This window comes from Kogia breviceps, chromosome 9, assembly GCF_026419965.1.
Source record: "Kogia breviceps isolate mKogBre1 chromosome 9, mKogBre1 haplotype 1, whole genome shotgun sequence".
In the NCBI taxonomy this organism is placed as follows: domain Eukaryota; kingdom Metazoa; phylum Chordata; class Mammalia; order Artiodactyla; family Physeteridae; genus Kogia; species Kogia breviceps.
The window spans coordinates 15437291-15462040 of NC_081318.1; the positions used below are offsets into that span (position 1 = coordinate 15437291).

Below are 24750 nucleotides of genomic sequence, written 5' to 3' on the forward strand. Positions count from 1 at the left end.
ATTTCATTAATGAAGTCACTCAACAAATATTTACTAATTTTTGTGTCAGGACGCCTGTGAGTTAGGCATGGTGAACAGGATCAGGAAAAACTGAAGAATGTGGGAAGTTTCCTTACTCCTTCCCTTCTTTCCTTCCTTCCGTCCCTTCTTTCCTTCGTTCCTAGAGTTAGGTGTTGGAACTTTGTATGAGATTAAATGGCTTGAGATAGATCCACAGTCCCCTTTCAACTGGGCTGGGAGAGCACTGTATGACGCTAGGAAGGCTTTCAGACAGTCTAAGCCAGGGGCGGAGGCTGGAGGGACATTGCTTCAGATGGACATCATAGGGAGTACTAAGGAATCTTGGATTGCTCAGGCTCTGAGAATGAGTATAGAGTGAGGTTATATTCTATGTCAATTTGTTCATGAAGTCAATGAAAAATACAAAAATTTGCAAATTTTATGTTAGATTTAGTCTACTGGGAAAATTAGTTTTGAAATACGTGAATTTTTGAATCAGGCAAGGCCTTCAGGTATGTATCCCTTGCACATGAAATGTGTCCACTCTAATGCCCCAAATATGCTCACCATATTCCTGGGTTGAAAGCTGCTCATTTGTATCTCTGGAGTAGAGATGGTCCTACCAGGGCATAGGGTCATGGCTGGTGGCTGGGAGACCTACACTTCGATCTGTGCCAGCTCTAGAATTTTGACATATTCTGCTTTCAGACACCACAGGACACCAACAAGCCTTGCTTCTCTTTCAGGGTATATTTGTGAAGCTGATCGACATTCTTGTGCCAACAGATCAGGGTATTTCCTCTTTGGCATGAGGGAACAGTCAAATTTTCACTTTTTCATTCTCAGGTCAAAAATCACCATCTGTCTCTGTGCATTTGTAAGAAGAAAGCTGCTTGTCACTTCAACATTTTTAGAACAAAATATTGTTCTTAGGGGTGCAGGAAGGAGACGTGAAGGATATGCTGGGTTTGGTTAGGAATAAAGGGATGGATTGAGATCATTGAGGAAGGCAAAGGTTGTTGCTCTCTGTTCCTGAGAGCATATGATATTAGCGCCAGCTGAGGTATCAGTTCGGAAGTGGTACTTCTAAATACGGCAACACTTCTATTTAGCTGTGGGCTACTGTCATGATGTAGGTAATTCATTTTTTCTGTTATGAATCCTTTTGAGTTTCTAATAACAATGAATGCAACAAGCAAGTCCACCATAATACAAGTTTGTGAATATTTACCAGTTCCAAGAGAATTTTTTAGTGCAGCTTCTTAATGTTTTATGAAGTAGGGGGAAGAGGATGTCATAGCCTCATTTAACAATAGTATTTTGTTGTGATTATAAGAGTAATAACTGCTCACTGCAGAAGACTTGAAATACAGAAAAGCATAAAGAAGAAAACAGAATTTACTTGTAAAATTCACAGCCAGAGATAGCCACGGTTAGCATTTTGATATATTTCTTTCCAATATTTGAACTTTTTAAATAATATAATCGCCTTCATACTGTATTACATTTTGTATCCTGGTCTTTCCACTTAATATCGTGGCCATTTCTCTTTTCCTCAAGAGTGATTCAAGAACATTTTTTGTTAAGATTTCACATATTATAAAAGTTTTAAAGTTTATGTAAACATTCCCTGAATTTTTCATATTTATGTTGTTTCCTTTTTGGTGTGTGTTTTGTTTTTTGTTTTTTGCCATGATAAACAGTGCTGCGACAAACACACACATAAAGTGCTGTGACAAACACACATATGGCTGTTCTGATTTTTTTCACAAGGAAGGATTCCTAGAAATCGAAAACTAAACACTTTTTAAGGCTCTTGCTACTTATTGCAAAATTGCTTTTCAGGAAGGTTGAACCAATTTGCATTTGCCAGCACTCCATCACTTGCTTACATGGAACACTATATTAAAAAGTAAAACAGAAACTTTGCTAATTTGATACACAATATAAAATTACACTTAAATTTCCGTAATTACTAGAGCAGCTAAATATTTTTCATATGTTTACCAGTCTTGCAATCTGTCTTCTGTGAATTTCTGTTCATTTCTTTTGAGCCTTAGTATTTTTCTCATTGATTTTTATTAGGCTTTTAATTCGTAAGGACATGATCCCCCTTTTCTGTTATATTTTTAAATATAATCATCTAACTTTGTTTGCTCTTTGTTTCTAATATTTTTAGGGTTTAACATTTTTATACTGTTACATGTATTGGTCTTCTTTATAATTTTCCCGTGGCTTCCCTTTCTTTCCATAGCTCCAGAAAACTAAAATTCTTTTGTAGTATTCGCAAAGAATTTCTTGTTTCTTCTTTAACTCCTGATCAAAGGGACACTTTGGAGTATAACATGAGGCAAAGATCTATATTTGTTACTATATAACTATCAATTTTCCCCACACTATTTACTGAAAAATCAATTCCTTTGTCATTAGTTTGTGCTATTTTATTTTACATTAAGTTTTTATTTTATTTGAGACTATTTCTAAGGTATTTCTTATTTTCTATTTGTATGTTGGTTCTTGTGCTAATCTTACATTATTTTAAATACTCTGTGTGTCAATATCTGGTAGGTTTTGTTCCCCTACATTATTATTTTTCTTCAGAAAAAGTTTGGGTTACTTTTTGGATTTGAACTTTCAAATCTTTTTTCTTAAGAGACATAAATTGACTTGCCCACGGTCTGATGATGAGATATACGTAAAGTGACCACAAGACTTCCTGACTCCTAGTCCAGGATTCTCTCTGTTAAGTAATGGATTCTCCCACATTCCCCAATCCCCACACTCCCCCTCACCTCCCTCCCCTTGTCAAGCTGTACCTGGTTGCTGACTGGCTTATGCTTAAGTCCTGGTTTGTTCAGAATGAGCTCCAGCTGCCTACGGTTAAAATTGGATACACCGAGGGATTTCACCAAGCCAGCATCTTTGCAAGCTTCTAAAGCCTGTAGGGTAAAAGCCAATGGGTCAAGAAAGAAACCTCAACACAAGCAAGAATAAATATTTATAAGGGTGACTGTGAATTCTTTAAAAAGTAAAGTCCCTGGGTATATTAGTAGGCATTCTGTGAACTAAAGAAAAGTGGAGGAGATAGGCAGGAATTCTATAATTGAATGATTTGGGGGAAATGTATATCATATCTTCCCCTTGTATTTTCATAATGTATACCAGCATGATAATAATGATTTTATTTCTTAAAATTTGTTGAGGTTTTCTTTATGGTATAGTACCTGAAAATTTTTATGTGTCTGGTATGTGTGGAAAATGTATATTCTCCTATTTTTGGATACAGATCTTCTTGTTTCTCTCTCTCACATACACATGCGATATATAGAAGATTAGGTCTAGCTTTTCCTGGCTTTTCAATATTTAGAGAAATATATCAGAAATCTCCCACTGTAACAGTGGATTTACCAGTGTCTTTCTGTATTCTATCAATTTTTGCTTTATATAGTTTGAAGATATTTTATTTGGTACATATGTATTTAAGATATAACTTCTCAGTAAATTAAATCTTTATCATTATGGTTTTTGTACTTCCCTATACATTTTAGAATCAGCTTTTCAATTTCCTTTGGGATAGTCATTGGGATTGCACTGAATCTATCCATGAATTAGGGGAGAATCAACAACTTATCTGTATTCAATCTTTCCATCAAAGAACATGATACAGCTCTCCATTTATTTAAATTAAAAAAAATCCTCTCAGTAAAATATTGTAGTTTTAACTATATAAGTCTTGCATAGATTTTGTTAAATTTATCTCTAAATATTTAACATTGTTTTTAAAAAATTCCATTTCCAATTGTGTGTTGCTAGCATATAGAGTACATATAGATTCAGATTTTGTTATTTTTTCTTTATCTTATGGGTTATTTACACGTATCTTCTTAGTTTCCAAATATATGTTGATTTTTCAGATATATTTTGTTATTGACTCAAATTTAATTCCAATGTCATCAGACAGCCTACTTTGCATGAAGAATATTTTTAAATGTATTGAGATCCATTTTATGTCTCAGAAAATGAACTATTTGTGAAATATTCCATGTGCACTTGAAAAATAGCATTCTGTTGTATTTTGGAAAAGTATTCTATAAATGTCAATTAGGTCAAGTTGTTTGATAATGTTTAAGTCTTCTATATTCTATAGACTTTCTGTCTACTTATTATCTCTATCGAGAGAGAGGTTTTGAAATCTCTGACTAGAATTGTGGATTATTCTTTTTCTCTTTTCAGTTCTCTTAGTTTTGCTTCATGTATTTTGGAGTTCTGTTATTAGGTACACAGATGTTTAGGATTGAACCCTTTATTATTATAAAACAAAATTCCTTATCCCTGGTAACACTCTTTGCTCTGAAATTTTTGTTGATATTAAAATGCTTACTCCAGTTCTCTTTTGATTACTGTCAGCCTAGTACATCTTATTCTAGCTTTTTACTTTTTTTTTTAACCTTGTACTTTCAACCTATTTGTGTCTTATTGTTTGTTTATTATTTTTTTAATTTTTGGCTGTGTTGAGTCTTTGTTGCTATGTGCAAGCTTTCTTTAGTTGTGGTGAGCAAGGGCTACTCTTCGTTGCAGTGTGCAGGCTTCTCATTGCGGTGGCTTTCTCTTGTTGCTGAGCACGGGCTCTAGGTATGCGGGCTTCAGTAGTTGCAGCACGCAGGCTCAGTAGTTGTGGCATGTGCGCTCTAGACTGCAGGCTCAGTAGTTGTGGCGCATGGGCTTAGTTGCATGTCTTATTATTTAAAATGAGTTTCTTGTATTTAATATATAATGGGGTTTTGCTTTTTATCCATTCTGACAACCTCTGAATTTTAACTGGGTTGTTTAGGCTCTTTACATACACTGTGATTATTGACACCACTGAATTTAAATCCCCCATCTTGCTATTTATTTTCTTTTTCCCATCTATTCATTTCCCCTTTTTTCTTATTTTCCTGCCTTCTCTTAGACTGATTATTTTTTATTATTTCATTTTGTCTCCTTTACTGGCTTGTTTGCTATACTCTGGAAGTTTTAACATTGTCTCTTTATGTTTGACATCCTGAAATTTCACTATAAAGCATCCAGGTATGGGTTTCTTTCTCTTTCCTCTTTGGTAATTCATGCCTTTTCAATATCTCTGGTTTTTTTCTTCGATTATTACTTCCTTTTCTTTTTTCTTCTTTCTTTTTTTCTAAGACTTCTATTGTGTGGATACTGGAAATTCTAATTTTATGATTTACATCTCTTAGCTTTTCATATTTCACATTTAAAAGTTTTTCTTGTCCTTTCCTTCTTCAATTGGGAGATTTCCTCATTCTGATTTTAAGCTGATCATCTTTTCCTTATCTGTATCCATTCTATTTTTATCCCATCTATTGCACTGTTTTTATTTTTCCTAATTATTATTTTTGCTTGTTTTTAAAAAATGTTTTCTTGTTCTTATTTCATATTGCTGATATCTTTTATGTCCTTGAATATATTAATTGGCTCATTAAAAACTTCTTGGTCCTCTGTTCTGTTTTTGTTGCAATATGTAATTGAGATATGTTGTTTCCTTGTGAAATAAATGCCTTGTTATTTTGGGCTCTGAGCTCATTTTCTCCTGAGGATATTAGGTACACTGTGAGGCAGTCCCTTAGAGGAGAATGCCAGACTCCAATCCTAGTCAGCTCCAATGAGGTCAGGAGTGAGTGTATGGTCCTTCGGGAGAGCCCCAGACGGCAGAAAACACAGTCAGTGCCTCCTCACCCCTCAAAACAAGCCACAGTTCAGATCCTCAGCTGTAACCTAAACAGGGGGAAGTCTATTAGAATGAGATGATCATTAGAGTATCATTTCCAGCCTTTGGAGTTTGAATTGGGAGAGGCAGGAAACTGCCAGAGGTCAGGCAGAGACTTATGTTTTTATCAGCTTGTCACAAGTGCAAGATTTCAGTACTGCTCTGACTTGATTCCTGAAGACATCTGAACACAAGTCCTAAGTGTCTACATGTGTGGAGTGTGTCCCAAGGCTATAGCAAGAGAGAAATAAGAGCAAAAATAACTCCGATAGTTCCTCTCCTATATTATCTTACTGGTTGCTGAGTTGCCTTTCACTCTAGGTAAAAGCTTCCGTTATTACCTCAAAAACAAACCAGTTCAAAATATCTGTACCTGACTCCCACCTAAATCCATAAGGGTTTTCTTATTATTTTCCCCTAGTTTCTCATTCTTATAATCTTGGGGAAAGAGCCAGACAGCAGCCTGCTCAGAAATGGAACCAGAATTATTTTTCAGTTTTTCATATATTATTTTACGTTTCTTTTAGACATCGTATTACTGATTTTTAAAAATTCAATTTGAGAAACAAAAAATTTATGATTTTATCTCATTTATATATTTTTATTTACTGTCACAGTAGAACTTATTTCCTTTACTTTCTTTGTCCTCCCACACGTCTCTCTTCCTTATCTTTGGCATTCTTCTCTTCCATCAAAGCAAAATCAAACATTTTTCAGCACCCAGAAGTGGAGATTTTATACATCTTTGCTCGTGGTTAGAAATAGCTGACTACCACTTTTCATTGGGAGTAAAAGTTGCAACTCTCCGTAAATCGAATAGGAATAATCAGATCACAATTTAAAAATGTAGTCTTTTAACATAAGAGGGCCACTTGAGGGCTTCCCTGGTGGCACAGTGGTTGAGAGTCCGCCTGCCGATGCAGGGAACACGGGTTTGTGCCCCGGTCTGGGAGGATCCCATGTGCCGCGGAACGCCTGGGCCCGTGAGCCATGGCCGCTGAGTCTGCGTGTCTGGAGCCTGTGCATCGCAACGGGAGAGGCCACGGCGGTGAGAGTCCCGCGTACGGCAAAAAAAAAAAAAAAAAAAAGAGGCCCACTTGAACTTACCTCCCAAGTGGCACACAGATTTGACTTGTGATATAACCATTTGCCATTTTCATCCTTAGGATAGAATTCATCTCCAGGCTGTTAAAAAAGAAAAAGAAAAAGAAAAAGTGTAGTTAACTTTATTTATATCTGTGGATTGAAATGATGGAATTTAAATTGTCAGTATTCCAATATACTCAGGCCCTGGGAAACCAATTCAAGATATATATATATATATATATATTTTTTTTTTTCCCCTCCCCCTGTGGAACTGTCCAGAAATTCATTTGTCCAAGATATATGATACATTAGTCTCATTCTCTCACTCCAGCATTCATTATTCTTTATTTATTGACAGATTATTGTTGTTCTTAAGCCATGAAGTTCTCTCTTAATGATAAAATTTCTCATTAAAGAAAAGTAAAAGTTGAGAATTAGGACTTTTAGACTCAGTGTTTGGATAGTCTATCCTGGCCAAAGTTGAGGACAGAAAATTTCTTACTCTTATAAGAAACCAGAGATCATCACTAAGGTTGAGAGGAGGAAATTCTTCAGCTAAGTACAGTTGATGAATGCAGTGTTCCTTAAGTATAAGGGAAATGCATAGCACATTACTTCTCAGGTCTGGCTAATCGCCCCGTGGTTCTTTTCTTTCCCTTTTTGGGCCCTTCAGGAGTTCAGCATCTTTTTTTCTACCTCATACACTATGTAAGTGTCAAACCTCCTCCTCTAACTTTTGGATGATACTTTCCAAGTGAAGATTGACTATGGTGTGGAAATTGTCTTTCAGATGTCTCCCTTTTTGCTATATTTAAAATGGGACCCATCTCTTATGGGCTTGGAAATGGGATAGAAATAAAAGATGATTTCTAGATTCCTTGAGTGGATGGTGATAATCATCTCCTGAGGCTGGACGAGGAATTGAGAGTTTTGTTTTGGATAGTTTGAGTTTGAAATGACTGTTAGACAGTCAAGTGGATATTTGAAGAGAACAGAGAAGTCTCAGAGAGTGGCTCAGATAGAGGTCATGGGTACAGATAAAATCTGGGAGTCCTCAGCATATAAAATGGTATTCAATCCATGCAACTGGATGAAATCACCTATAGAGAGAGTATGGCTCAGTAAGACAAGAATATTGAGGATTAAACACTGGGCAAAACATTTGGAGTTTAGCAGAGAAGAAGCTGTCAAAGAATCACCAGATGGTGATATCATAGAAGCCATGAGATGAAAATGTTTAAAGAAGGAGGCAGTAGTCAACTGTGCTGAAAGAGATCAAATAAAATATGAGGACAAAGTGTCTACTGGATTTGGTTTGTGGCATAGAAGTCTTTGTAGACCTTGATAATAGGAATTTTTGTTGAAAATCAAGCAATTGGATAAAATCCATTATATTCTTAAAATTTTTCCCTAATTTTTCACTCTGCCATCTCACCTGAATGAAACTTTCACCTGGTGATAACAATTTCTCCATGCCCTCTTTAGCAAAGATAAATTCACCTCAACTTTTTTTTCTATTTCACTGAGAGCAGGAAAAGGACTCCTTTCTCCTCAAAGCCATGTAATCATTCATATTAACTACCCTGGTTATCTCTGATTTCGAAGCCCTTTGACCTTCTCAACACTTATGAGGCTTATTTCCACTCCAGACTCCCTCTATATTTCTTGCTTTTTGCATTTCCTAATTTTACTTCTGACCTGAAATGGCTTTATATCTCCATTATGAACTCTGTCACTATTAATAATTTTAACTAAGTCCTCTCCAAGTCTGAACCCATGTTAGATATTTCTATGATGTTCCACTGTGCTTACTTTACTAATCCCTTCATTTGGATAAGCTCATTGTCTTTTTACTCCTTTCCTGCTCCTCCTGACTGTAAGGCATTATTAGAAGAATAACTCAACCCTCTAAAAATCCATGCTATTGACCCTCACTCCTGTTTAGCAAGAACTTCATCTTTTTAAAATGTCTTATCATGATTTTTCGTACTTTGTTGTTCTGAAATTGTGTCTGCTTATTAACTTTACATTTAAAAAATAACAAAGTGGTAAAATATTTTAGCGAGAAAGGTTTTTCTTTAAAAAGAATCATGAGATTCAAAAAGCAAGTGATATTTTGGCTTCAAAGACTGATTTCTCAATTACAGGAAGTACAGGTTCAGTTGGGAGGTAATGTCACTATACTGTGTAATTTCTCACTGTTAAAAGTTTACCTTCTCTGTGTCCTTGAGCCTTGATCCTATTTAAGAATAGAAATAGAATTTCTTTATTTACCTTCTCCAGAAAGATTTTACAAGTCATTAGTCAGCCACAGAGAAGTAAATTTCATTTTCTCACTTTTAAATACAGGTTCTTTCCAAATCTGTAAGACTCAGCTTAGAACTCTGCCATTTGAATAAGAATCCAAGTTAGTTGAGTGAGGAGAAGGGCTAAGGTCAAAATCCCAAGAGCCTGAAATTAAAAAAATCACTGTAGTCCACAGGACATTATTAGGCTTGTGAGGATAAGGCAGAGGGTAGTGTAGTATAAGGGAACACGTATGAGATTGGCATCAGGGGACCCAGGATCTGGTCCCAATTCTGATGGACTTTAATCCTAAGTAGTTCATTGCTTTTCTCTTCTGTGAAATGAGGTTTTGGGGATATATAATTGCTAAGGTCACATCTTGGATGTGACCACAGAGGAGAGTTAATAAGGAAGGTGCTTACAGAGGACAGAACGGGGCAGCCAGGTTGGCTGTGTAAGGAAATTCTGGCCACTGCAATGGCAGGGAGTCCTTGTCTTTCCTGTCCAGCAGGATCTGGTTTACCTCAGGGACAAGCGGTCAGTTTTGTTTTTCAATCTCTCCTTCCCTCAGAAAAATTTTAAAGCAGCTTCTGCTCTTCAGCAGTGTATACTGGGTGTGTTGGTGGTGGTTAAACTGAGTCCATATATTGAGAAAGTTCAAGGAAGGAGTGCATTTGAATGAGAGGAATAGATATCACCTAGAAGTCCTGATCTTGGAGATGGCTGCAAAAATCTGACTACTCTTTGGGTTATTTTCCTTTGGAGAGGGTGGAGTGTGAGTAGGTTTTCAGTTGTATTTATTAGTTTACATTATGTTGTGCAGGGATGTTTTCGTGACTGTGTGAATGGGAAGAAGGGTGTGTCTGGATGCTGGACATCTGCAATGGGTACTAAAGTTAGGAGACTACTTGTTGGTTTGATGGAGAGCGTTTATAGCTGCAAAGACATGATATAACAGACAGTGCCTTGGATTATGAATCTAGAAACTTGGGACCCAGGCCTGAGTTGGCTACACATCATCTTCCTTGGCATTTGTTGTGTTAGGTCAATACTATCTGATCTACGGTAACAAAACATGTTACATCTATGGTGCTAAGTAATGAATGAGCTTCCTGTACATAGATGTTGGCCCATGGTTGCCAAAGAGCAGAGGCCTTACCTTTGGGCATATGAACTTACCTTAAAAGCCATAGGTATTTCAATGATGTAAAGATCCACATAATCTAGCTGGAGGTCCTTGAGCGTCCTCTCCAGAGTTGGGCGGACCATCTGTGGGTCATGATGTGTAGCCCACAGCTGAAAGAAAAAAAGGCAGATAGTTAACTAATATCCTCCTCATTATTATTATTTTTAACAATAATGCAGCCCTTAAAAATTTTTTTTTACTGTTTCTTTTTTTTTGGCCGCACAGCACAGCATTCCAGGATCTTAGTTCCCCAGCACCCATGCCCCCTGCAGTGGAAGAGCAGAGTCCTACCCACTAGACCGCCAGGGAATTCCCCAGCCCTTTATTCTTTACAAACACTCATACACATTGTATTCACCCAATCCATTTCACAAAAATATGTTTACGTTGCAGTGTCATCTGAGTATAGGTTGAGCTTGACATCCAGAGTATAACTTTACCCAACTTTATCCGAATATAGTACCAGAGATTTAAAGATCCACCTGAACCACAGAGTACCTAATTCAGCAATAAAGTCTTCCTCTGCTCTGTGCTAATTGCCTAATCGACTCTTAGCACTTTCACTTTTCCTCATTGCGTAATTAGGGAACATGTATCTGACTAGTGGTTCTGACCTGGCTTGGCACTTTATTTTCTTTTCATTGATAAAAGGTGTGCTTCATCTGAGTAGAAATATGGTTGTGTACGTGTCTTCACCAGATCCTTCACATTGTGACGGGTGGTGCAGAAGCTGGTGAAATTTTAAATTATTGCACAAGTTTAGATCCCTTTTCACTGCTCCTTTGTTCTCATTTGGTTCACTTCCTCATTTCCCCAGGAAAATTCTGCCAATCCCTACTAAGATCTGAACCAATAATATCACCAAAATGGCGGCACGGGAGACCCCAGCCTCCAGTCCTCCAACAAAGATCAACAATTAAATAGCTATTCATGGGGCATCCCTGGTGGCGCAGTAGTTAAGAATCCGCCTGCCAATGCAGGAGACACGGGTTCGAGCCCTTGTCCAGGAAGATAACACATGCCGCGGAACAACTAAGCCCGTACGCCACAACTACTGAGCCTGCGCTCTAGAGCCCGCGAGGTACAACTACTGTGCCCATGTCCAACAACTACTGAAGCCCGCATGCCTAGAGCCTGTGCTCCCGAGAAGCCACCATAATGAGAAGCCTGCACACCACAACGAAGGGTAGCCCCTGCTCACCGCAACCAGAGAAAAGCCCGCATGTAGCAACGAAGACCCAACGCAGCTAAAAATAAATAAATTTATATTAAAAAACAATTAAATAGATATTCATGAAAAAACAAAACAAAACAGCTATTCATGAATACAAGTGGGGAGATGTTGGTCAAAGGGTACAAACTCCCTGTTATAAGATGAATAAGTTCTGGGGATCTAATGAACAGCATGGTGATTATAGTTAACAGTACTGTATTATATACTTGAAAGTTGCTAAAAGAATAAATCTTAAATGTTCTCATCACAGAAAATAAATGGTAATTACGTAATGTGGTGGAGGTGTTAGCTAACACTATGGTGGTAACCATTTTGCAATATATAATTGTATCAAATCAATGCATTGTACACTTTATACAAGGCCATATGTCAATTATATCTCAATAAAGCTGAAAAAGTAAATAAAAGGAATGTAGACAGCTTAAGATAAATAAGAAAAAAAGAAAAAGAAATTACTCGTTCTCGAAAGTGTTAGGTAATGAAAGATTAAGCCTTGGGTTGTCAAACTGGAGCATGTGTACCCTTGAGGTCTGTAAAACATGGGATACTGAAGGGTACCCAGAGCTTCAGGATAAATGAATACATCTTCTTGGAGCATCAAATTTGCTTACATATTTTTTGGAAAAAATTGTTTGGAATTTATGTACTTTTTTTGCCACAAGAGCAAGCAAAATTAGCAAAATTAGATTTTTTTCCTATGTTGGACAATAATTTCTTTTCTTGCCTTCAGAGCATAGAGAAGAGAAAACAATGTGAGAGTAGAGAAAAATGTGTGTTTGTTGTTACTGTGGGTCCTTTTGGTGTATTGTTGAAATCTCATCTAACTGAAAATTCTGATTTATGTTTTAATCTATTTTTATTCAACAAACACATGCAGTACTAGTTCTAGGTACTCTTTTAAGTGCTTTGTAAATGTTAACTCATATCAATCTTGAAATGAAATGAAATGGGTGATTTAATTCAGTTCAGTTTTTTCATCATGATAGGTATTCCAACAGCTTTAACAGTTTACAAGGAGATAAGAATGAAAGTTTGTTTTTAATAAATTCAAAAATATTTCCAGCTTTGGGCAGGCTTCTTTGGCTCAGGTCCTCAGGATATGAGTTCAAGTTTATTTTTCCCCGGAAACACTTGGTGAGTTGTAATGAGAGACTCTGTAATAACAAAATCTTTAGGAATCAGGTTGTAAAGTTATAATAAAGTGAAAAGCTTCAGGCTGATATTTTGGGACAGTGGCTCTACATGGACCCTTGACATCATAGCCCATAAGTGGCTGGTGACTTGGGGAACTGCAAACTCCTGGAGAGGCTGGAAAAGAGTCAGGAGGATGGGGTTCTGGGGAGTGAGTGAAGTCAGAAGCACCATTTTGTTCTCTTTAGAAAACTTAGGAGAATTGTATTACAAGTTCTCTAAAGTTATACAGTTTTATTCCTGCAAGGCTGCCTGTAAATATGTATCCTATATTTCCACTGGCTTTCATTTTATCATGATGCTTTATCTTTCTTTTGTTTTTTTTTTTTTTTTTTTTTTTTTTTTTTTTTTGATGCTTTATCTTTCTGATTGCTCTTCAATGGATAGTGATTTCTAACACTGGAGATTTCAATTTCTCAAAAGATAGTGATCGAAACAAAATGTGGTATATCCATACAATGGAATATTATTTGGCCACAAAAGGAAATGAAATTCTGATATGTGCTACAACATGGTTGAAAGTAGAATACATTATACTAAGTGAAAGAAGCCAGACAGAAAAGAACACATATTGTATGATTCCTTCTGTATGAAATGTCCAGAATAGGAAAACTAAAGAGACAGAAAGTAGATCAGTGTTTACCAGTGACTGGGGGAGAGGGATAAATGGGAAGTGATTACTAGTGGGTAAGAGGTTTCTTTCTGGAGTGATAAAAGTATTCTGGAAAAGGTAGTGGTCATGGTTGTACAACTTTGTGAATATACTAAAAATGGTGTTTATGATACATGAATTATATCTCAAAATATTAGTGATCTATGGACAAATAGGCATATACAGAAGAAAAAGCTGCCTCCTTTTAAAAGAAGTTTTGACAAATGCTTATTATAATATGAACCACCTCCTTACTTCCCTTCACTCCTCAAGTCGACTTTCTTTGTAGATTTGGCTCTTCCATATTGTCTTAAATCAATGCCCAAGTGTGAAGAAAGAACTTTTCCCTAACCTTCAAGGGGCTAATTAGTCCCTAACTTCTTGGCAAGATTGAGGAATTTGGCAGTTAAGAACTCCCTCCTCAGGACTTCCCTGGCAGTCCAGCGGTTAGGACTCTGCACTCCCACTGCAGGGGACACGGGGAACTAAGATCCTGCAAGCCTGCAGGGTTTGGTGAGTTCAACATTCTTCAGCAGAGAAAAGACGTCAGACCCACCATGAACATAAGTCGTGTAGGGTGAAGGGAAGACCTCACCTTTCCGCAGTAGAAGATATCCTGCCTCTGCACCTTTCCTTCTGCTATCTTCTCCCTGATGGCCTCCCCCACTTCGGGCTCGTTCTGGTAGAGGTAGGCGCCATCAATGTGCCGGTACCCCGTGTCAATGGCAATTTTCACTGATCTTGCACAGGTCCCCTTAGGGGTCTAAAATGATAGTGGGGGTTGGGTTGGGGGAGAAGAGAAATGTGTCTTTTCTTTAATCATTCTCAATCAGGACACTTGGCACATACACCGTTTTATAGCGAAAACGACAAATTCGGACACCTAAAAGGGCAAGAAAGACCCCTGCGTAACTGGGTAGGATGAAAGAAAGAAGGGAATAGGAAGAGGAGAGGAAGTTGGATGGGACCTGCACCCCTTGGGGGAGCTGAAGGTGAGGAGAGGTTCCTGCACCCGGGGAAGCCCCCTCACCAGCGAGGAGGTCAGTTGGGACAGAAGGGGAACTTTGGGGGCTATGGGAGGAGAGCCCAGCAACCTGTCTGGGGCAGGCAGGACAGAGTGAGAGCTACACAGATGGTCCTCGCCACAGCCCTGTGTGCCCCAGCCTGAGAGGTGTGTCGCCAGTGTGTATGGGGGCTGGGTGCTAAAATGTGGGGTTTGGAGAGCAGACCCGGGGAGAAGACTTCTGTTGACTGTGCGGAGACAGCCTGAGGGGGTGGAAGTGAGGAAATCCGCAGCTAGGAATGCTTGTAGAGGAAACCCCGACCGCCATAGAAGCGAAGCACCATTGTTAAGTGACTTGCAAGGGGCAGGACTGCCATTGCAGCCTCTCTCCCCACATGAGGCCCCTGCCTTCCTGGGCACGAGGAAGGGCTCCTGCTGGGGCAGGAGCTCTTGTGACCCCCGCCGCTGCTGCACCCACATCCCCCTCCTCCCTGGGGCGGACTTGAGTGCTCCAGGGCAGCCTCGGGCGCAGACCCCTGTGGGTGGCCCACATGCAGAGGTGGGGCTGAAACCACAGCTGAGCCCCAGGGGCTGTGCAACTAAGGAAGAAAAGCTGAAGTCTCTCCTCACAGCTGCACAAACTGCGAATTCACAACCCTGCGACCAGCTTTGTAAACCGAGTGCCTGCAGAACATCTAAATGGACAGCAAGTGCTTCTGCAGCCAAGATGGGCCTAGCTTTAGCAGCTGTAGACTTTGTGAGCACTTACACAGGGGGCTCGGGCCAGGCCAGAGTCTGAGCTGCCCCATAGTGCACACAGTGGGTCCAGATCCATGCTTACTGCAATCCTGGGACCTGACTTCAGTGGATCTGCGCTGGTGGCCTGGTGAAGACAACGTCTGAGCGACACTGTGGCCAACTGCAGGCATTCCCATGGTTAAGATGGGGACGAGAGCAGTACCAACAACAGTGCAATCTAAGAGCTTGTACAACAGGTGAAGGTGACACAACAGAGCATACCCATAGGTGAACAGCTCCAGAGGAGGAATGCTCCAGTCCCGCCTACCTCACACCGCAGATCAGAAACACAGCTCAGAAACAGATCTGGGGGACTCTACTCCGACAACTAGGGAGCAGACCCCACCCCTGACAGGGCAGTGACAACCAGAGAGCAAAGGGGAGGCCCTGCTCAATATCCAGTGCAGGTTCTGGTCACCACAACATCAGTCACACCTCCTATCAAGGGGATAACAGCTAGCATACACTGAGGAAAGAGGTGGCAGACATCTATACTAAAAAGAGCCCTCACACCAAAAAATATTAAACCCATGTAGGCTACACAGGGACGTGCCCACATAAAAATAGCCCTCCATGACAGTCTGAGGGTCTGGCATTGGGAGGAAGAACCCCCAGAGCATTTAGCCTTGAAGGCCAGTGGGGCTTGAGTGCAGGAGCTCCACAGGGCAGGGGAAACAGAGACTCTACTCTTGGAGGGTGCACACAAGGTCTCATGTGCACTGGGATCCAGCACACAGGAGTACTTCCATAGGAACCTGGGCCAGACCTACCTAGGGGTCTTGGTGGGTCTCCTGGGGAGGTGAAGGTAGACTATAGCTCACTGTGGGGGCAAGGACACTGGTAGCGGAAGCCCCAGGGAATATTGATTGGAGTGAGCTCTCCCAGAGGTCCACATTTCAGCACTAAGACCTGGCCCCACCCAATAACCTGTACACTCTAGTGCTGGAAAGCCTCACACCAAACAACCAACAAGATAGGAACACAGCCTCACCCATCAGAAGACAGGCTGCCTTAAGTTGTACTGAGCTCACAGCCACCTCAAAACACACCCCTTGACATGGACATGGCCCCGCCCATCAGAGAGACATGACCCAGCTCCACCCACCAGAGGGCAGGCACCAGTCTCTCCCAACAGGAAGCCTGCACAAGCCCCTGGACCAACCTCACCCACCAGGGGGCAGACACCAGAAGCAAGAGGAACTATGGTCCTGCAGACTGTGGACAGGAGACCATGAACACAGAAAGTCAGACAAAATGAGATGACGGAGAAATATGTTGCAAATGAAGGAACAACATAAAAACCCACAAGAACAACTAAATGAAGAGGAGGTAGGCAATCTACCTGAAAAAAGTTATATGACCTTTAGAAAAAAGCAAGAAAATAATTTCCATAAAAGTTAGAAGATAAATTACCTCTTGAGGGAGAGATGGTTTTGAATTGGGAAGGGCACACAGAGGGTTTCTGGGGGTTGGTATATTCTAATTTTGGATCTGTGTGGTGGTTACTCAGATGTTAGCTTTAAAAGTATTCACCCTTCTATATATTTCAAAATTTTAAATGTTAAAAAAATAAGGTAGTAGATCAAAAATAAAAGGTAAGTGACTCAAATAAATTCAAAACTTTAGATCCAAAGAATGTAGTAACCTGGGCATGAAACATCCATTTTTGGCCTTGGACCTACTATTTGTTCTCCTTTGGATCCAATTGATTGCCAAGCTTTGTAGAGTCTACCCCATGATGTGTATCCTTCAGCCAAGTTACTTCTTTTTTAGGCCCCAGCCAAATTATTTTCCTCACAGCCACCAACCAAGTTTAAGTCCTTATTATTTTTTGCCTGATTCATTAGAGAAGCCATCTCACTTGATCTCTGTGTATTTCGCCTCTTCTCATTTTAGTTCGTTTTAACGTTGGCAGGTTAATAGCTTTGAAATATGAATCTACTTTTTTCTCCCTGGTATTTTTTGGTTACCATCTACCCCCCGACACTCCGGCAAACCATTTTTTGCAGCTTGATGTGCAGCATTCATTGCCTCTGGAGAGGAATGACATAAAATGCAGAAGTCAGTTCTTGGTATTTGCTTTCTAAGAGCCAAGGCTTCTGTGGCAGGAGTGTGAGTGTGAAGGGGTCACAGGTACTGCAAAGAACTCAGGATACACACTGTACTAAAAGTAAAACCAAACACCAGCTGAATTATTTTCTTTGACTCTTAAAATACTAGCTCATATAGTGATTTACAAAAATATAAATGAGTTGCCATTACTTAAAAATTATTAATTACTTTACAATATTCTTCGAAAAATGTGAGAAGATCAGGCCACACTGGACTTTTGTTTATGCATGACAATTAGCTGTAGTGGAGAAATTACCATCTTCATTTAGAATGGTGAGTGGAATCCCTGGTACTCTATTTATTGTGTCTTGTACCATCAATCGTCTCCTAAGTGTTACTTGCACATGTTTTTTGTGTTTTTGTTTTTGTTTTGTAGCAAAGAAGAAGAAATCATTTCTTTCTTTTTTTTTTTTTAATCTCTTCCCTCTTGCATCACCCTCCCTCCCAAGAAATCATTTCTTGCACTTATATCTACTATCAAACTGGGAAAGCAGAACAAAACTGAGAAATAGACTTGGCTCTCTAGGACCACTTATTTATGGTTCCTGCCTTGGCCCTGGTCCCTTTAGGTAGAGGTTGTGGGAACATCCTCAACCCTGACAAAGATTCTTTCATGGACCAAACTCTCATCAGGTTCATACTCATCTCTGCTCTGTCCAAGCTTAGCAAGAATCCTGCTAAGTCAGTTTAACCACAACCTCTCACCCTCATATCTGATCACGCTTGATATCAAATCAGGTTCCTCCTTCTCCACCATGCCCCAGGAGATGTCTAGTCACCCCACTCTGTCTTCAGCAAGAATCCTGTTAGGTCAGATTAGCCAGAATGTCCCCTTATTCCTGACGTTTCCTCTTAGTAATTTTCTACCCACAGATCCCAACCCTGCACCTTGGTTATAACTTCTCAGTTGCCCATGTATTCAGAGTTGACACCAATCTCTCTTGCCTACTACAGCATTCCATCACAGTGGCCCCTTGATGTTTCAGGCTCCTCCCTGGTACTCAAGAGATTGGAATTCACCTCTCCTTTGCCCCATATACAAAGCCTTTGGCTCACTCTTCAGAGTGTGAAAACTGTTTACAGCTATAGAAATCTTAACCAGAGCCACCCAAGAAGGGATATTGGATCATTTACAACCCCAATCTAGGCTACTCCTTCCCTATAGCTTGGTGTTTCCTGATCTACCCCATAACTAGATTTGTTCACTGTTACTTTCATCTTTGAACAAGCATTTCAGCTTTTCTTTATATTTTATTTATAAGTGTATTTATTTTTCTGCCTTCAGTCACTCACGGATTTTAAATCCCTTGTTTCTAGTCCATTGTTTCGATCCCTGTGTTACCTAGAAAAATGCCTCATACATGGTAGGCACATGATAAATATTTATTGAACTGAATTATTGCCCATTTTCCAAAATATTTACCATTGGTCCTAGATTTGTGTCATTTGCACACTTGGTAACATTCTTGAGTTTTACTTGAAGTTTTTGATAAATATTGGTTATTAACTCATGGGTTGATACACATAAAAACCAAATTAATTTCTATCAAAGCAGAAAAAGGAACAAGATTCAAAACTCTTGCCTATCGGACTTTCTCAGACAGAGATATAGGGAGAGAGACAGGAAGAAGGGAGACTCGCTGGGAGGCTGTTATAGACTATTTCATCCCTGTATGAAAACATTCTGGGAATCTGTCCTAGGGAAATGGCGCATAGATAATTTGTACCGTTCAGTTTTCAATAGTTAGTGATCGTCAAGTGAGGAAATGCACAGAGTGCTTGGTGCTACTAAATGTGGTTCCATCTCAAATTCCCTGACTCCACAGGCATGAAACACCTTTATATGAAAGTTGGGCATATTAAGAGAAAAAAAAACTTTGTAAGTCAGGAGAAGCTAGGCTGGTTGGCCTCACACAGCGGCACAATAATGTTCCTCCGGGCTGCTGTTCTACAGTTCCTATCGCCACGTGTGTGACAATGGAGTCTCAAATGGGCAGATGTTGGAGGAGAGGGTGTTGTTAGTCTTCCTTATCTCAGCCTTTCATCTCTGCTCCTACCCCGACTCCCCCTGAAGACCAGCCTAAATCTTCCCCTGGCGCCTGCTAACTTCTGTATCAAAATGGAACAGGATCCCTGAACAAATATTGACTGACTTGATGATATACACGAAATGTGAAGCATTTCAGTTAATGAGTTACCTCAGCCTGTCATTCTCCTTCCATCTCTTGTGGAATGAAAGGTTTTGAAAAGCACCTCAGGCACACTGAGGGGAGAAGACTGAATTTCGGCATCAGATTTCATCTCTAGGACTAAGATTCTGACGTTAAATCTAATTCGGTACTTTTATCTCCTGGTGACCGACTTGGGCATGGGTGCTCCTAGTGTCTGTCTCATCAGCCCTGGGTAGATGGTGAGGGAGTTGTCAGTTGTATGGCTTTGAACAGAAACTGCTGAGTGTTCCAGCTCGGAGATACTCCACCCTCCCCACTCCCCGTCTCCGCCTCAACCTAGCTCTGCCTATCCCCCTCCCCCAAATCTTCCATGGTGGGCATTTTTCTTCACATTAGAGTCTCCAATTTTGTGAGACATACCTTTAGTTCTGTATTTCTCATCACAAATGTGGTTTGTGCATGCACAATCTTCATTTCTAATAATATTCCTTGAATGCCATATTCTCTAACTGCAGTATGTCTTATCTTCTGAAGTGAGTTACAGCTCTTTTTGGGAAATGACACATGAACGCTTTCGAATGTCTCCATCCTGTAGCACTTAATATTACTAGACACATAGCAGGCACTTAATAATATTTATTGGTAGATGCAGCACTTTGAGCCCTACTGAGTTTCAGGAGATAGACAGAGAGATAGAGGGATAGATAGAATGATAGATGTTCAAGCAAGGAGCCATATAATTGATAGTCATTGAAACGAGTAGAGGCATGACATAATTAGATTCATATCCTAGATGTATCATTCTATCTATCTATGTATCTATCTATCTATCTATCCATCCTAGGTACTTTCTGGATATATATTCCTAGATACTTTCATATATAGAAATACATATAGAAAGTCATAGAAATATGCAGCTGCATTGACATAACATACATTTATAACAGGTAATATAGTATAGGGACTCAGACGATAGGATCTGGGCCAAAACTACATTGGTTCAAATTCCAGTTCTCTTCCTCAGCATTATAAGTTTGGGACATTTTACTTTATCTTGCCATGCTTCAGTTTTCTCATCTGTAAAATGGGGTAAAATGGTATCTCTTTCATAACGTTGTAAGGATTAAATTAGAAAATGTATGTACTGTAAAGTACTACAAAGAGTTCCTGGCACATGGTTAAGTGTTAAAACAATTTTAGCTATTATTATTGTATGCATTTACATCTCCATATCCTCTGATGCACATATATATATACACACACATACATATATATACATATCTCCTTTCATTCACTTGACAAGGATGCCCTGAACACCCAGCATGCATACTATACTGGGAATATAGAGCTGAACAAGACATGGTCTCTTTCCTGATGGATTTTATATCTTACAGGGCAGATTGCACAGAAACAATGGTTACAATATAGTGTGATAAGTGCTACAACAGAGTTGAGTATGAGGGGCTATGTGAACACGCAGGAGGGGCAAGTTGTGGTGGCTGGGAGATGGGTTTCTATGGAGAGGTATCCTCCAGCTGAGTCTTGCAGGTTTAGTAAAAATTAGTCAGCTCAGGAGAAAGCGTGTTCCAGGTGGAGGGCAGCATGTTCAAGGTCATGGACATGGAAGAGTTGTTCAAGGAACTCAGGTAGCTATGTTTTACATGAGGGGGAGGTGGAAGAGTGGTGGTAGATGCTCCTGGACTGACAGGTCTTGACTAAACCATAAGGCACAATGTGCAAGTAAGGAGTATGGCCTCTACCCTATAATTGATAGGGAGCCATTGAAAAATTAGGCAGAGGCATGACATAATCAGATTCATATCCTTGCGCCTCTGTGCTTCTCTTTCTGCCTATAATGTCCTGCCTCAGCTCTGCTTCTCTGCCTAGCTAACTTATACTTAGTTTAACAGAGTTCATTCACACATGATCATTCAAATTTCAGTAGCATTTCTAGATATAACCACTGTTTATTCTGGTAATCAGCATTAAATGTGGAATTGCAATGTGGAAAGCAGAAAGATATTTTTCTTACAAGTAGAAGCTTTTCTGTGTTTTAATGGAAACCCACTTCAGTCCTCATGGTCAAATCTAACTATTTCCTTTCCTGTGTTTTCAGAGAGATACTGTTTACAATTCTCAGAGAGCATTTACTCTTCATTGTTCTATGATTAATTAGTTATTAGAGTCTGTCTCCTCTATTAGATTTTTTAATCCCTAGACAGCAGAGACACTATTCTCTTCATATCTGAAGCTTCTATAGCCTAGTGCTTCATACATGGTAGGTTTTCACTAAATGTTTTGTTGGACTGAACTAAAAATTCTCAAATATGAACTTAAAAAAATAATAAACCATAAACTCAGAAATTTTTTGTACTTCAGCTCAACCTCATAACCAGCATTCAGGCTGAATTCTAGTAAAGGAAGCACAAAGTTTCCATTCTTTAAGCCAAGATACTTTAAAATCATAAACTGATTTAGTTTAACCATTGGCTCAGTACTTATTCAGCCAAACAGGAGTCCTTAAAGGTTGCATTCATTATTACAAAAATTAAATCAATGAAACCCATTCAAAATGAATTACAGATTATCCTTTAGGAAAGTGTTAATTAAAAAAAAAAAAAACAGAGAGAGATAAGCTTACCAATCTAGGTTCTGAGTAGGTACCAAGTCCAATGATAGGAATGCTGTTTCCATCACTTAGAGGTATGCGGTGATACGCAGCACTGAGGTACATCGTAGAAAGTCTGAGGTTTCAATTTCTAGAAATGATTCTGAACACCACAGAAGAGCCTTTTTGAGAAGGTGTCCTAATGCCTGTTTAATCAAAGAAAGAGCCAGAGGGAGGAGCAGTGGGAGGGAAGAGAGATTTCTCAACCTGCTTTTTTTTTTCAGGTTGTTCTGGAAATCCTAACTGAGGTTGTCCTTTGAACTTATCAGAGGCATGTAAATAATAACCCATTTTGACTTTATGCTTACTTCCCTGCAAAGAAATGATTTTAAAAATAAAATGAAACAAATCTAACTGGCTTCTGTCAGGTAGGATGCTTTGGTTGGCAAGTAACAGACCTATCACAAATTCTCTGAAATAATAAAAGAAATTTATTGGTCTATATTCCTGAAAACTCCAACCTTAGGGCTAGCTCCAGGTGTGACTGAGTTTTCCTAGACTTCCCTAGAGATTTGGGCTAGCAGGACTGGGAAGGCGTCTGGAATTTTTATCACCTAGTTAAGTGGGAAACTGGACTGGAGGGGAAAATGATATGGCCAGGAACCTGTTTTTCACTCTCAGTTCATTTCTCTGCCTCCTTGCTCTCTCTGTGGATTTTCTCTTTATCACTGAAAGATGGTAACCAGTCCTTAGAGTGACATGGTTCCAGGCTCAAACCCAACAAAAAAAGGGGTTTTACGTCATAGCTCACACAGTAATCCAGAAATAGGGTCCAGTTGGCCTCAGTTGCCTTTCTTAGTTCCTGGAGCCAACCACTAAGTCAATCACAGGGGTCAAAGAAAATAAAAGACTGATAGCTTTAATGTAATTAGAAGCCATTTCTAAATTTGGAGTTGGGCTTAATCCCACCTGGGGAGATTCTGGAGATGTTAAAAGGAAAGGAGCAGCAGTTAGTGAAACAATTAACACATGTTTATTATAGTCTTCCTCCAAAGGATTGTGTTGTATATGAGAGTTTTGGACCTGGTGACCTTAAAGATAACTGTGTCCATGATGGTGAAAGTATCCTGAAGTTTGTCTCTAACTGACTTGTCTTCTCTCCAGGACAACCTCATTCTTGCTTACACACACATGATCAGCCAGTGGACAGAATAATTTCAACTATGTTGGGGCAGAGTGAAATATGGGCAGTAGTGATCTTCAACATTGTTTGTAATTGAATCCAACAAACATTTATTGTGCACCTTTGTGTGCTAAGATGTTGGCTATATATGCTTCTTTATTCTTCTTATTTTTCACTTTTTTGGCATTTAGCTCTATGAATTTTAGCACATGTACAGATTTGTGTAACTGCCATCACAATTGGGATACTGCAAAATTCTATAACCCAAATAACTCCTTCATGCTATTTGTTTGTAATCAAAAGCTCCCCCACCAGCAACTCATAAAAATCATTATCTGTTTTCCGTTGCTATAGTTTTATCTTTTAGGAATAGCATGTGAATTGAATCATATAGTATGTGACCTTTTGAGATTGGCTTCTTTCACTCAGCATAACACCTTTGAGATTCATCCAGGTTGTTGTTTGTATCAATAGCTTATTTGTTTTTAATTGCTGAGTAGTAATGTATATACACATTATGTGTGCCAGTTTGTTTCTCTATTCGAAGGGCATTGTTTTGTTTCCAGTTTTTGATGATTGTGAATACTGCCGCTATAAATATTTGTGTACAGATTTTTACATGAATATTAGTTTTCATTTCTCTTGGCTAAATACCCAGGAGTGGGATTGCTGAGTCATGTGATGTGTTTCACTTTGTAGGAAGCTGCCAAACTGCTTTTCAGAATGATTATATCATTTTGCATCCCCATTAGCAATGCACGCGAATTGCTTTTTTTCCGCATCTTTGACAGCACTTAGCATTGTCGGTATTTTATAATTTTAGTCATTCTGATAGGTTTGTCATGGTATCTCATTGTTAATTTTAATTTGCATTGTGGATAATGATGTTGAACACTTTTTCACATACTTATTTGCCATCTATATCTCCTCGTGGTGAAGTGCCTATTCAAACATGGGGGTTCAGTGCCCATTTTTTAGTGGAGTTGTCTTTGTAGTGTTGAGTTTTGAGATTTCTTAGTAAATCCTTGATACATGTTCTCTACTGAATACATGGTTTACAAATATTTTTTTTCTCAGTATGGAATTTGTCTTTTCATTCTCTTGACTGTGTCTTTCATGCAGCAAAAGATTTTAATTTTGATAACGTTCAATTTTTTTGTATTATTTTAGTTTCATGTGAAAGAAATTTTTTTGTCTAACCCTAGGTCACAGAAGTTTTATTCTATTTTTTTCTAAAAGTTTTATATAGTTTCATGTTTTCCATTTAGATCAATAATCCATTCTGAGTAAATTTTTGTATAATTTAGCATATTTAGGTAGAGGTGTTTTGTTTTGTTTTACGTAAGGGTATCCTATTGTTCCAGTTCCATTAGTTGGAAGAAATTATGCTTTCTTCACTGAATTTCTTTTGCACTACTGTTAAAAATCAAAGGTCATATTTGGGTAAATCTACTTTTGGACTTTCTACTTGGTTTC

The 24750-nt window shown here is 39.1% G+C and overlaps 1 protein-coding gene across 3 annotated transcripts in view; it reads right to left on the reverse strand.

Moving 5' to 3' along the window:
* The window catches only part of AKR1D1 (aldo-keto reductase family 1 member D1), a 38038-nt gene extending 15821 nt beyond the window's left edge, over positions 1–22217 (reverse strand). For 2 of the 3 annotated variants that reach the window (XM_059074936.2, XM_059074935.2), the window contains exons 1-5: positions 22125–22217; positions 13995–14162; positions 10316–10432; positions 6872–6949; positions 2817–2939 (exon numbers count right to left, since the gene is read on the reverse strand). In XM_059074936.2, the coding sequence (XP_058930919.1) occupies positions 2817–2939; positions 6872–6949; positions 10316–10432; positions 13995–14162; positions 22125–22217 (579 nt within the window). The remainder of the gene's footprint in view (positions 1–2816; positions 2940–6871; positions 6950–10315; positions 10433–13994; positions 14163–22124) is intronic. The other variant, XM_059074937.1, reaches the window with a different exon arrangement.
* Between the last annotated feature and the right edge of the window lie 2533 nt (positions 22218–24750).